At 38.8% G+C, this 13,500-nt stretch overlaps 2 protein-coding genes across 8 annotated transcripts in view; one reads left to right on the top strand and one right to left on the bottom strand.

The window, feature by feature from the left end:
- Positions 1–57, bottom strand: part of LOC119888425 (ecto-NOX disulfide-thiol exchanger 2-like) — a 19,410-nt gene extending 19,353 nt beyond the window's left edge. The window contains exon 1 of the mRNA XM_038698980.1: positions 12–57. Coding sequence (XP_038554908.1) covers positions 12–57 — 46 coding nt within the window. The remainder of the gene's footprint in view (positions 1–11) is intronic.
- A 2,551-nt stretch (positions 58–2,608) lies between these two features.
- The window catches only part of atp8a1 (ATPase phospholipid transporting 8A1), a gene marked incomplete at its 5' end in the record, with an annotated part of 101,898 nt that continues 91,006 nt past the window's right edge, over positions 2,609–13,500 (top strand). For all 7 annotated transcript variants that reach the window (XM_038698923.1, XM_038698925.1, XM_038698920.1 and 4 more), the window contains 3 exon segments: positions 2,609–2,723; positions 9,268–9,367; positions 10,965–11,063. In XM_038698923.1, the coding sequence (XP_038554851.1) occupies positions 2,609–2,723; positions 9,268–9,367; positions 10,965–11,063 (314 nt within the window).

The following is a 13,500-nucleotide window of genomic DNA, read 5'->3' as shown; positions in this document are numbered from 1 at the left end:
GCGTCCCTCACTTGTGTCCCCCCTCCCTTCATGGCCCAGAATGGCCCTTCTTTCCATTTTTAAACTCCAGGGTTTATCTGCAGTTGTGTAAGCTATGCTTTGCCTGTCCTTATCTCATAACCCATAACACCACCACTACTACTGCATGCTAAGGAAGGCCACCCAGCACCCACTGGGTCACATGCATGCAACTTGAGATTCTGGGAAAATGTTGATTTAGGAGTTTTACAGTAGTGCTCTCTTGGCAGTGCTGAGGGCACTAATGTAGACATATCAATTAAAAAACGAGGATGGGGAAATGGGAGCCTCTGGCACATTGACTCCTTTCATTTCTCATGTCACAAACAAGATGATCCATGTCAAATCTGTTTCTGGAAGTGTGTCAGATATGTCAGCTACAAATGTTAATTCAGTTTGGTAGAACATTTGTTTTCCAGCGTGTTTACCTTAATAGAAGTTAAGGAGAAGTCGGTCTCAAACAGGAACTGCTATTAACTACAAAATGCAAGAAATGAACCTGGCTTTCAGTTAGGGCTTTCAGTTAGGGCTACAAGCAATGAACATTTTCTTAATTTGGCCTTTTTTCTTTATTTTCACACTTCATATAGATCAATCACAATTAAGCAAAGCTAAGTGATGTCTTAAAATGTCTTGTGTTGTCTGACCAGTGGTTCAAAATACTAGGATATTTATTTTGCTATTATATGTAAGAAATAAGAAAGAAAAGCAAGTCCTACCATTTGAGAAGCTGGAAGCTGAGAATTAGCAGCAATTATTTCACTATTTTTGCTTGAAAAATAAGTGAAATGATTAATTGATTATCACAATAGGTTCTAATTTCTGCCGATCGACTAATTAAGTTACTGACTAATGGAGGACAGCCTTACCAGGGCAAAACTAGGAAACCATGATTTTTTTCTAAATGTGTAGAGGTGAACTTACACCCTGTCCATCCTCTGGATCATGCCTGACCTGTACATGTTTGCGAGTCACTCCCCGTCAAAAGAGTGATTCTTTGGTTTCCTGTTTGCCATCCTGCATTGCAGTAAGCAGCTTCAAGCTAGAGAGGCTTGAGATATTCCCACATCATCCTGTCTCCAGCATGGAAAGTGTGCATATTAACTGGAGTAACCAGGCATGGTGTCAATCCGTGATGTTGCATTGTAGACCTTGCCTACAGAGACAAAATAAGAGAGAAATGCCTCTTGCCAAAATCAAAATATGTGTTACAAGGGTAAGCATCTCTGCAACTCACATACAGCCCTCATCTGATGTGTTGATTTAGCCAACATACAGTAGCTCCATCCCACTTTGTTGAACTTGGTGGGAGCAGAGCAGTGATGCCTCTCCCAAAGATGGACAGAAAAAAAGTAAAGGAGAGGGTTATTAAATTTTTTCAGCAGTGAATTAAAGGAGGAAGCTGGACTTTTATGCATTTGGTTTAGATTCAACATAGTGGGACTGGGTATCAGTTTTCAGGTGCCTGCTCATACTTTTATTCATTTACACATTGTGTCAATATGATACTGCAGTGAAAAGAAATATTCAAAAATACAGTTGGCTTAAAGCCTTGCATGTACAGAGTACTTCTGTACAGTACTAGTTGCTGTAGCTGATCCACACAGATAAGTCATATCTACTGTTACCAGCAGGATGTCACTCTTTACAGGAAATTCCCAGGCCTAATCACAACGCGTATCCAACAACAAATGGGAAGTTTTCAGAGGCAACTTCTGGAATCTGAGCTTTGTCTCTTGAGTAATGAGACAGTGGATATTTACTGAATGTTTTGGGTGCTTGTAACAAAGGCATTTCACTTTGCCCAGAGTTTTGTTGTGATGGATACACATTTGTATTCATACACATTGAAGTTGAGGAAGATGCTAGTCTCTTAAACAGAAGTAGTGTCCTGAAACAGACAAAACTGTTTGTACAGACAACTTGTGGGATATCTAATTTCTTGCTTGATGTACAGTATGTTAGACTGTTAACATAAAGCAGGTGATTCCTGTATTGTTATGTAATAGGGTTTTTCTTCAATCTGGCATTTTACTGTGGAGGAGGAATAAGAGATGTATTGTCAGTGACATGTCATTTGGCAAGCCCACTGTTTTTCCAAGCACATTCTCACGCCATTAAGATAATCATTTGAGCATTATAAGGTTATTGCTATCTGACACCTGAAGTGTATCATACAGATAATTATAAGGGTCTCCTCAGTGTATATGCAGTGATTGTAGCCTACTACTTGTGTTCTTCCATCATATATGCAATAAAATAAAGCTGTTGTACTGTAACACATTTTTCAACACATCTTTCTTTGGAAATGCCAATTTTATCCCTCACTTTTGTTTTTAAATATTAATGTACAGAAGAAAACTCTAATATATATCTAAGGCCTCTAAAGCACCAAGGTCACCTGTGTTCTCAATAGCTTTCACTCCGAGTGTTGAAATTACTTACTTGCCTTTTACAGACTCCAAAGACTCCACTGGGATTTTTTGACATGCACCAACTCAAACACTTCAATACACCTTTTCATCTTACTTTTGTTTGTGCTCAAGGCAGATTTTGTTTCTTATAGAATGTCTTCTCTCCCATTCTGCAGGATATGAAAAGACAGAGGACACATCAGAAAAGACGTCCTTAGCTGACCAAGAAGATGCACGACTGATACACCTCAACCAACCGCAATTCACCAAGTTTTGCAACAATCGAGTCAGGTAAGGAGATGTTGTAGTTATGGAAATGATGGGAAATATTTATGTTCTGTATGGTGAATATGCAAGTCTGTTTTTTCATTATATGGGTTGCAGTAAACTGTCACATGTCCACATGGTCTGCATTTGATTTGCAGCACATGTAGAAAAGCGTGGTACACATTTATAGCTTCACTAGATCAACCCTGGAGTATCACCCAAGGAGCGGTAATGCTAGAAGGTTGTAGGTTTTTGGTGGTCTGTTTCTCCTTAATACCCCCTTCAAAAGTCAGGAGAAAGCATCAGACTTGAGTCCTGCCATCAGCAGATTGAGATTTATAACAAAAGATGAAGACAACATGTACGGTAGAGGTTTATTGTACAGCTGATGAATACAGGTTCTACAGGTCTTTGTTAGCCATGAAAATAAAGTTTCATACCAGTCACTCAAGGTTGACTTCTATTACTTACCATGCAGCATTTCAAGTGTATGTGAGTTGAAGTCTCTTTTTCCATGTCACTTAACATTAAATTGAATCCTGAAGTTCCTAGCTGCTTACAAAATTCACACTCAGAGTTGTATTCTCGCAAGGATTTTGGTGTTTGTGTGAATTGCTGCTATTTTTCACTTCGTAATGGCAACCCAGACAGTGACAGTACCTGTAGCCATATGGTCTTTGATAAGTACCTGCAAGATTTATATCACCAGTGGTGCTCTAGTCCAGATATGCCTGCCCCTTTTTATCCTGTTGTTCCTCTTGGAGGAGCGCAGTGCTTTTAGCATTAAAAGGTCAGGCTTGTTGGGTCAGACCGTCCTCTGTCAAGGAATATTACTGTTAGCATTCCTGCTGCATGAGCAGCTTGAGATATGTATGTATGTGCTTACATAGACACGGCTATAAACTGAACAAGAATAATAAATGAAAAATGCAAGTACGCTTATGGTTATGCAATTTGTTAGGTCAGCTTCATGTATTGACATGACAAACAGACGCAAGCAGCTAAGAAAATTGCAGAAAATCTTTGTTCCTCCAGTTTGTTTCCTTAAATTACTCAACTGTAAGAAAGTGGATGCTGACTCTACTGTATTTCAGTTGTTTTCCTCAGGACCTTTCATTTGTTAGGTCGATATCACATCAGTGTCACCTATCATTCTTTCAGTTTTACTTTTAGTTTGGTCATTAGTTATTAACACACAAAGGTCACTGACTTAGCATTATTAACCGGTTTGGAGAACCAGATGGCTGACTTATTATGCATCAGAGAAGTTTACATAATATGGCCTTTGCTATGAAAGAGCACCTCTACATATTTTTAAAATGAAAGTGTATTTTTTACATTTTTGTGACCTTACCGGAGGTGATCATTAATTCAGTGGGTGGCCTCACTGAAAAATAAGGCAAATATTACGACACACAAACGCTATAATCAAAAGGCAGTTACAATTAATAATCATTGTTATCGACTTCCTAATATTCAACTGAACTGAATATTGTCTTGAGAATTTGCCTATGACTGTCCACCTACCAGTTTAATCTGATTCAGAATCACTTGGCTTAGATATGACTGAGGTTTAAGTGCTACTGCGTTCATTGAACAATGAAACACAGCTTACAGTTGACTTCGCTTTTGAGTTCTTTTTCATTCTTGCAGTTTTGCATTTCAGATGTGCCCAAACATTTGCCTCAAGCCTTGAAGGCACACATCGGGGTTTAGGCTGCTCTAAAGATCTCAATTTGTTCACAAGGATTGGTTGTTGTCTCAATGTGACCTGTGGAGACACTTACAGGAGCACAGGGTCTGTTAGAAATTGTGAATCAAATTTTACAAGCAGACAGAAAGCCCTCACAGGTTTCTTGCTTTCACTTTGCTTTCCCATTTTTTCTCTACACAATCACATGTCACTGCTCTGTCCACACGACTCCTGCCTGTTTTCACTGTTACGCATGGTAGATTGTTTATCCAGCTGAACTGGTTGCTGCCAGATCCGTTTGTAACGAAAGATTATTTATTGCTAAGATGTTGACAGCGTATACTATGGCAAACAGGAGTGGCTGTAGAAACCATTTTACTGCTGTGGATCCATGAAAGGCTGATATTGTATATTCTTGTGTGGAAAACAATGGGCAGCTGCATAGACACAGACAGGTCACACATAACTCACTGACTAGTCATGAAATTAGTACAATTGTCCCTTAAACTTGCCTTAGTCACCTAACCACATGAACTACACATTTGACTAAGTGGTATTTATACATATTTCTTAACATACTGGGTGGCTTTTCAAATGTAAGCTTCTCATTTTAACAGCACACCATAAATAAAAACTAAACTGTACACATGACACACTACACAATAAAGTTTACCATCACAGTTAACTGGTGAGTTACAGCACTGCTTGTATGCAATGTAACAAGTACAGTTACAGGGACATCTTGAAAGGATATCAAACAGTAGGTAATTCATCCGTAAAAGGTTATTGGTTGAACCAGTTGTGTGAAAGTTCTGTTCTGTGTGCAGGACAAGGAGAGACCAATATATTATTATGCCTTGTCTGACATTATCTAACCATCTGTCCAACCATTCAAACACCATATAGAAATTATGTGTATATTTTGATGCATTCAACCCACAAAGATATAAATGACATTCTGCTTCATATATGGGTTGTGCAAGTGAACTGCCTAAATTGACTGTGATTGTATAAGCTTCAGCGGGTAGCTGACGGCCTTGGTTATTTCATCATCTCTTTTGTTGTTCACTCTATGCTGCTAACACTAGGGCTGCAACTAACGACTATTTTGATAGTCTATTATTCTATCGATTATTGAAACAAATAATCAACTATTCGGATTACAAATCACAAAATTATACATTGACTCTGATTTAGCGTCACATCAGTTTTTAAAATAAACTTGAGGTTGTGCAACTTGTAGGCATGTGCTAATTAACAATCAAGACAATAAAAATTAATACTGCTTTCAAAAATACATCTTTTAATGACCGTTTCTGCTGCAGTTACGCCTTCGCCTCACAGCAAGAAGGTCGTGGGTTCAAACCCTGGTTGCCCCGGCCTTTCTGTGTGGAGTTTGCATGTTCTCTGTGTCTGCGTGGGTTCTCTCCGGGTGCTCCGGCTTCCTCCCACCATCCAAAGACATGCAGGCTAGGTTGATTGGTTACCCTAAATTGTCCTTAGGTGTGAGTGTGAGCGTGAGTGGTTGTTCGTCTATGTGTGGTGACCTGTACCCCGTCTTCGCCCGATGTCAGGCTCCAGCCCCTGCGACCGGTTGACGATGGATGGATGGCACATCTGATGGATGGATGGCACATCTGCGATGTGAATGTTGCGTTGTGTAACTGATAATTATTTGCTACTTTCAACACCATCAACAATCAATTAATTGACCAAGGGAAGAAACAGACCACATCAGACCACATTTTGATAATATAATATAATTGATAATGTGTGTTTCAGCAGTGAAATAACACGACATTGTTTTTTTTACCCTATACTTGAATAAATAATCTTTATTTTAAATTAACACACATATTTCTGGACAAGCAGCGGGTTTCAAGCTTATTTACTGTGATAGTCTTCGTCTGGCAACAGCTGGGTAACACTGTGGCCCCTGGCAGCCCATTTAGAGTCCTCCGTGGCTCATGGGTGGGTCATGACCCAGTCATTTAAACAACATAATCTGCTGTCATTACCAATCATGAACGTTATGCAAGTCATGGTGCAGAACATCCTCATCAGGCAGTCCTCCAGGTGTGCTGTTCCACATGTGTTAACATGTGATGTCACCTGTGAATAATGGGGACAAAAACTCTAATCTATTCAGGATTGTAAGATTTTGTTCTATTTTGAGCAATCTGATTTAAATTGTATTTAAATCCACTATAAATGATTACAACTCATGGGGAAAGATTGGTGTGTGTTTGACTGTTTAGAAAATATGTAAAAAAAAGATGAAGACTATCCAAAAAAACAAATATTCAGTTGACAGTTGTTGAATGTTTTTACTGTTTTTATTATTATTATTATTATTATTATTATAATTATTATAAAAATAGACATTCATAATGCCTGCTGTGGTGTAAATGTTGATACATGGGCTTAAAGGTTCTTTTGGTTGATGCGGCATGGTGATAATCTGGATATCTGGTTATCTGTGAGTTATTCTGAGTAACTAGAGAGTAGGACATGGCGTGCTTTACACCTTGAGATCAGAAATAAGGATCAAGCGAAGAAAATAAAGTGATAAACAAACAGAGACGGATGATCAAAAACACAATATGACAGATTTGTATCTCAAGGGATAGACTGAGGCGGAAACAATTGTGCATTAGCACAACCAAACACTATCTGTCTAATACCCTGTGGGGTCACTGAGACTGCACTCATGGTATTGTTATGGGCTTTGAATGATGTATGGCAAAGTATTTCACAACAGGAAGACTAATTTACATTAAGGGTGACCTTTCTACATCAGAATTAAAAGGGAAAAGAAAAACAAATCAACCACTTGGTATTCCCCTAGTTTTCCTGAAATCAGAAATTACAGAAATACTGCAAGGGACAATAATAACCTGAGGGGTGTGCATGTGTCTCTCTCTCTCTCACACTCACACACACACACACACTTATTTGAACCACTACACACAAATAGACACATGATGGCAAACTTTGAGCTTTCTCTTTCCTCCTGGAATACAATGGTACACACATTTCATAATTTATTTTTTTCTTGGAACTTTGCAAGACTTCCCGCAAGTTATAGCACGTGTTTTGTACATTTTCATTTGTTTTTATTTGTTGTTTCTTACTATAAAAGTCCTGTGTTTGTTTCTTAAAGATCACTGTGATATCTGCCGTATCCCCTCTAGACATCACCCTACATACCTTCAGACAGCTTCAAAGATTCTTATTGTTCTACGAAAGCAAAAAAAGGCCATATGATTTTATTTGTATAAGCAACTTAACATTGGGAATGTATGCTACTGAATTTAAAGAAGTGAGTATTCTACTTTGAAAACCATGCATCTGAATTTCAATTGGCTCAAATTGAATTTAGGATGTTCAGACACCAAAATTCAACATTAAAAATTTAAACTTGACCACTTGGCCACCATGGAAGTAATCAAGCCTGAATTGAATCGATCAGGCCTCTGTTGTGTCAGGCATTGTTCTGTCACTCATATAATCGAAGAATGTTCAGATGAGTGACTGGAAACCTTGTATACATAATTGTTAACTTTTTCTGTCTGAATTTGTGAGCCTGAGAGATATTTTGGATATTTCAAACTAGGGAATTTAAACTGCATGAATTCAGATACATGGTTTTCAAAATAAAATATTTTACTGCCATAAATCCAGTGGTTCAGTTTTACAATTTCAAATGAATGCGACTTGTCTTTGTGTTCATATTATTTTGCTCTATCTGCAGTTATTCAAATTTAAATGGATTTTATAACACTAATCTCTTATCAAACTTTTTAGAGGTGACCCAGAGATTATGATTTTGTGTCCTTTCACAAAAACTGAAATAACCAGACTAGACTAAAGACTACACTTTGGTGAATGAAACAAAGCTGGTCCTTTCTTGACCCTTCTTCTGACAAGGCTCTTCATAAGGCTGTTCTGTGGGGCTGGTATTACACTGTACCGCTGTCAGAACAATGCCTTTCTCTTATTCACTTGCTTTCACTCTGTCCGTCTCACTCACCATGGTCAGCTTCCCTGTTCCAGGCAACCGGGATGACTGTGAATGTAAAACTCATTTTTTAAATGTTTTTATTAACTCAATTCAATGCCAGCCCATTTACCCATAACTTTACATTGTGCTTGTGGAAGTGCTACAAGTGAAAAAGGCTGAAAATGTTCTTGTCAGATATGATTCAGACTAGCAGGAATAAAACCGTGACATCACTTATGTTAACCTCCATATGCTTAGCCCCCTTTAGAGAAGTTGGAGGCTATACTCTGATATTCTGCTTGTATATGTGTGACGGCTTCTGTGTGTGCGCGAGTAAGCAAAGTGCTGCCAGTGGCTTGGCATACATCATACCCTATATGTTCTCCTAAAGTGGCTGTTCTGACTGGCCCTTTAACACAGATAAAGTTAATCAGACTGCTCGAGGTCTGATTCTCAGACTGTTGAGGGCTCCACCAGCCTTGATATACCATCGCCATCAACCTCCCCCCACCGCTTTTTCAACTCCACTGCAACATAGCTCACGTCTGCCTGGAGCTCTTTACAGCCCCTCTGCCTGCTCCCTTCTTCCTCCTAATTATTCTTTATGATCGTCGAGTCCACTGGTCTCTGCTGTTCATCAGCCTCGCACACAAACACAGACGCAACAGAAAGGACTTTCTTGAATGGGAGAGATCAGGGGCAAAGAATTGCTAATTTTGAATATATTTGAATTTCAGATGCATTTTGAATGTCAAAAACATAAAAGATACTGCTCAGATTTTGAGAACTAACCGTTTGTTTCTCTTTTGTGTCCCTCTCTCTTACTCCCTCCTCCACCTATGGCCTTGTTTGCTGCCTGATGTGGTCTTCAGCACAGCCAAATATAATGTCCTCACCTTCCTTCCCCGGTTCCTCTACTCACAGTTCAGGAGGGCAGCCAATGCTTTCTTTCTCTTCATTGCACTCTTGCAGGTAAGATCCCACCGTTTCCATGCTTCTGTGACATAGATTTAAATAAAAATATAACCTGCAAACCACCTTATTGATGTTTAAATCTCGGCTCTTCTCAGCTTCAGTCTTTGCTGTGTTCCAATCAGAGTACGAGGGGTCTTTTTTTTTTTTTTTACTGTTCACCATGACCTAGACACTATTTCCAAAGGTCATGGCTGTAATTTCATATACACATAGACAAGCTCTCTCACTCACACTCACACTCACACACTCACACACACACACACACACAGACACACACAGACACACACACACATAGACAGTACTTTATATAGCCTGATAATGAATAATACATGTAATACTCTGTGTACCTCCTTTAAAAGCAAACTAGATTTGCCTGCAGGCTCAAAAGACTATACTGCATATTACATGCCTTGGAAATGCACGGGGTGCCGTGGGTGGCTTTGTTTTTGTCCTTCACTGTACCACTATCACTAAACTGCAGTAAAAAACTGCACTGTTCTTTACTTAGTGTGACATGGGGCGGTCAAATAGTCCTGCTGATGTGGAGCCACAAGTAGAAAAGAAGGCGTGATGTGAAAATCTTTATTATTAAATTTGTTAAAGAAATACACTTCTCCTGGCAAGAGAGTTTCAGTTTCCAGCTGGTAATTGTTTTTGATTTCAGTCCAACAACAGCCACAGATCTCAGCAGTGCTGGCACTGTTTTGATTGATAAATACCAGCAGAACAAATACTTTCTGCCCTGAGAAAGTTTGCAGTGATTTGCCTGTATACTGTAGGTCAACATTAATCCTTTATAAGAACACTTAAAGCCTCAACCACCAATTATTACTGCATGATTCAAAGGAGCCTCACATTTCAGGTGTTTAAAACTTCAAAGAAAAGATTAACTAATGAGAGAATGAACTTTGATTCTGTCTTTGCCCATATTCGTGATGACAGACGACCCTTCGTTAATGAGAGCATTGAGGATGGGAAAGGGCTCTATCCAGTGACCTTGAAGTTGCTACTTTGAAAAGCAGCCAATGTGAATCTTCATTACCTGCCCTGTCGAAGCTGCGACCTTGAATAAAACATCTATGCAGATGAGGCAGACGAGAGATCCATTTCATTCAAATTTCCTTCGAGCAGTATAAAAGTGACTGTCTCCTGTGGCCCTCGCTTGGCTTTAATTACGCTGGCATTTGACTGTTAATTTTGGAAGACTTAAAATAGCAAAATAATTAATCATTCAGTGGTAAGGAGAGGATTATAATAGTACTAAGAAAGTTTTGTGTGCAGGGTAGACCTCTTTGTTTGGAGTTTGTACAATTTTGAGTGGATTCTATCAAATGCTGGTTACATAATTTGAGATGGGATTTGTGATTCATAGGTTTGGAACTAGGCTACTAATGTATAGCCCTGTGACGCTTTGATTGATAACACCGTCAACTGCCAGTCTGTTTGTTTTGTGTAAAATATGCATGATATGTTTTTATCTCAAACCATGTCAAACTTGCAAATGAGATAACAAGACAAGACCATGCACGAAGGCCAGATGTCTCTGATGGCCACTGTCATCCTTTTTAATTTTTCCTTATTGTGTCTCTTTTAGCAAATCCCAGATGTGTCTCCCACTGGTCGCTGGACCACACTGGTGCCGCTGCTCTTCATCCTAGTGGTGGCTGCTGTCAAGGAGATCATTGAGGATCTGGTAAGACGAATCTCAGATAATATTATTTGATACTGGTCTTTGTGATTGTTTCACCCTGTCAAACGGTCTCTCTTTCTGTGGGAAAGTTTAAATTGTATTGTATTTTACAAAACATTTTATTCAAGACCTTTTATTACTGAAAGTATTACGAAATATTCTCAGATTGGTTTAATAGCTTGAATATTTACCATATAATATATTGTCGCATTAAAGTGTTTGTCATAGGTACATCACTATTGCAGAAATTAAGACATGCACACATCAGCGAGACCCTGAATTAAAAAAAACAAAAACACACAGTCAGCAAGTATAAAAAGGCAATCAACAAACCTATGCATATTGTTTAAACAACTTTTGCATCCCAGCCAACATATCATGTTTCTTTATGAACGCAGGCAGTGTGGACACAGCTACATTGGCTATATGTAGTAGAGTGTGGTAAAAATAGTATATAAAGCAGGTCTACACCGTACAAAGAGTACAGTCCTCTATATGAAACGTGCAATAGGATAAATTCTGTTATGAATTGACGCCATATAAATAAAATTTTATTGAAAAAGTGTGATGTATATACAATTTGTGCATTGCAAAAAAATAATCGATTTGTTGTAGACTATTAAATAATTTGCCATCTATTTGGAAAATTGACTAATCAGTTTGAGTAATTTAATTATTATTATTATTACAGCTTCTTAAATGTGAATTTGTTCTTGTTTTTTTACTCCTCGATGAGATTAAACTTAATATCTTTAGGTTGTGGATGTCATCTTGGTCTTTGGGAAACACTGATCCACATTTTTCACCATTTTCTGACATTTTATAGACCAAACAACTAATCGATTAATCAAGAAACTAATCGACAGATTAATCAATGATGAAAATAAGCCCTATCCTCAATATCAATGTTGTTAATATACTGCACAACCTAATGCAGTTAACAATACCTTTCAACAGAATAGTGTAAGTACATGAAATAGATAAAGTAAAAACATTCTCTGAAAATGTTACTTTACTTTATTGGTAAGGTAAGTCAATTGTTGAATTGATGTACCTTGGCTTGAAGAGACTGTCCCACTATAGAGAGTGCGGGCTTTTGTTTTGTCTCGTACCGTACAGTATGTCCTCTGAGTTCTGAACTGTGGAGCAGAGAAGAGGCAACATACAGACCACACCATCATGCATAGACGCGCACACGCGCACACACGCACACACACACGCACACACACGCGCGCACACACACACACACACACACACACACATTTCAGAGGTCACAGCTGTGCCTACTGCACCCACAGTACTCATTCAGACAATTAACCTAGATACTGAATGCTCATGCACAAAGGCAGTTAGTTCTAATAAAACAAAACAACTGTCTGCCGGTCAGATATTTATTTTATATGAAAGGTTGATTTCAGTATTATTTTCTTGTGGTTAAATCTTTTTATTGTATGAATTCTTGTTTGCTGGTACGTTAAATGCTTCAATGTTGCATTCTACTGTATTGCAGTGACACTGCAATGCGATCCTCTATGCAGGTCCCAGTGGACAGATACTATTAGCTTCTGTCTCGTGCTGAAGGGACCAGCACAGCACTTTTTCTCTTGGCCTGTTGTGAAAAACATGGGAACGGAGTGGTGATGACTGTCTTTATTGCTGAAGGTCACCTGCACACACGTCTGCTCCCTCTGCTGCGCTGTCCCTCACAAATTGACCTTACAGGGCAACATCGACCCCTAACTTCATGAATGATGCACTATGGTCACACACTGTACAGCATTATTTTACCTTGTTACTGCCTCTCTGTCCATTGGCCCATTTTCTTCTGAGTAGTTTTCAGTTTAAAATGTTACAAACGGAAATAAAAGTGTGAATCATGTGTTTCACAATAGTGTGTGGTGCACTTCTACACAGTGACACTGTTTCCTTATTACTCTGTTAAGTTTCCAGTCAAATTGCCAGCAGTTGAATTAAAGATTTTTTTGTTATTGCCCTTCTGTGGTTAAACCTCCTTCACTGCTGCTCACTGTCTCATTCGGTTAATGTTGAAGCCATATTAGCAGATTAATCAAGGGAACATTGCAGATGCTCTACCCTTCTATCTTTTGCTGCTTTAAATTTTTTTCCCTCTATGGCTGAAGTCTACAGAGACCTGATACTGCAGTACTTACGCATAACCCCTGCATGCTACTCGCCCTCCACTGCACTGTGATTATACACATCATCTACATACAGTACATCTGCTTTTCTCCATGTCCATTGGGATAGAAGGAGCGAGGGAGGAAGCGACATAGAATATGAGAGGGGTGAAAGGCAGGAAAAGTTGTGCAGTAATGGCTATTACTGCACATCTGAATAGAGGAGGGTCTGTAGCGAGAATAGACAGTGTCAATAAATGAAATGAGCTGACAGCTTTGGCACATGGGATGATGAATGAGCT

The sequence above is a fragment of the Micropterus salmoides genome, unplaced genomic scaffold (assembly GCF_014851395.1).
Source record: "Micropterus salmoides isolate LMB-PRFRI ecotype aquatic unplaced genomic scaffold, ASM1485139v1 Ms_hic_scaffold_5, whole genome shotgun sequence".
NCBI classification, from domain to species: domain Eukaryota; kingdom Metazoa; phylum Chordata; class Actinopteri; order Centrarchiformes; family Centrarchidae; genus Micropterus; species Micropterus salmoides.
The sequence above is the reverse complement of the archived record's forward strand: the minus strand, read 5'-3'. Positions and strand labels throughout refer to the sequence as shown.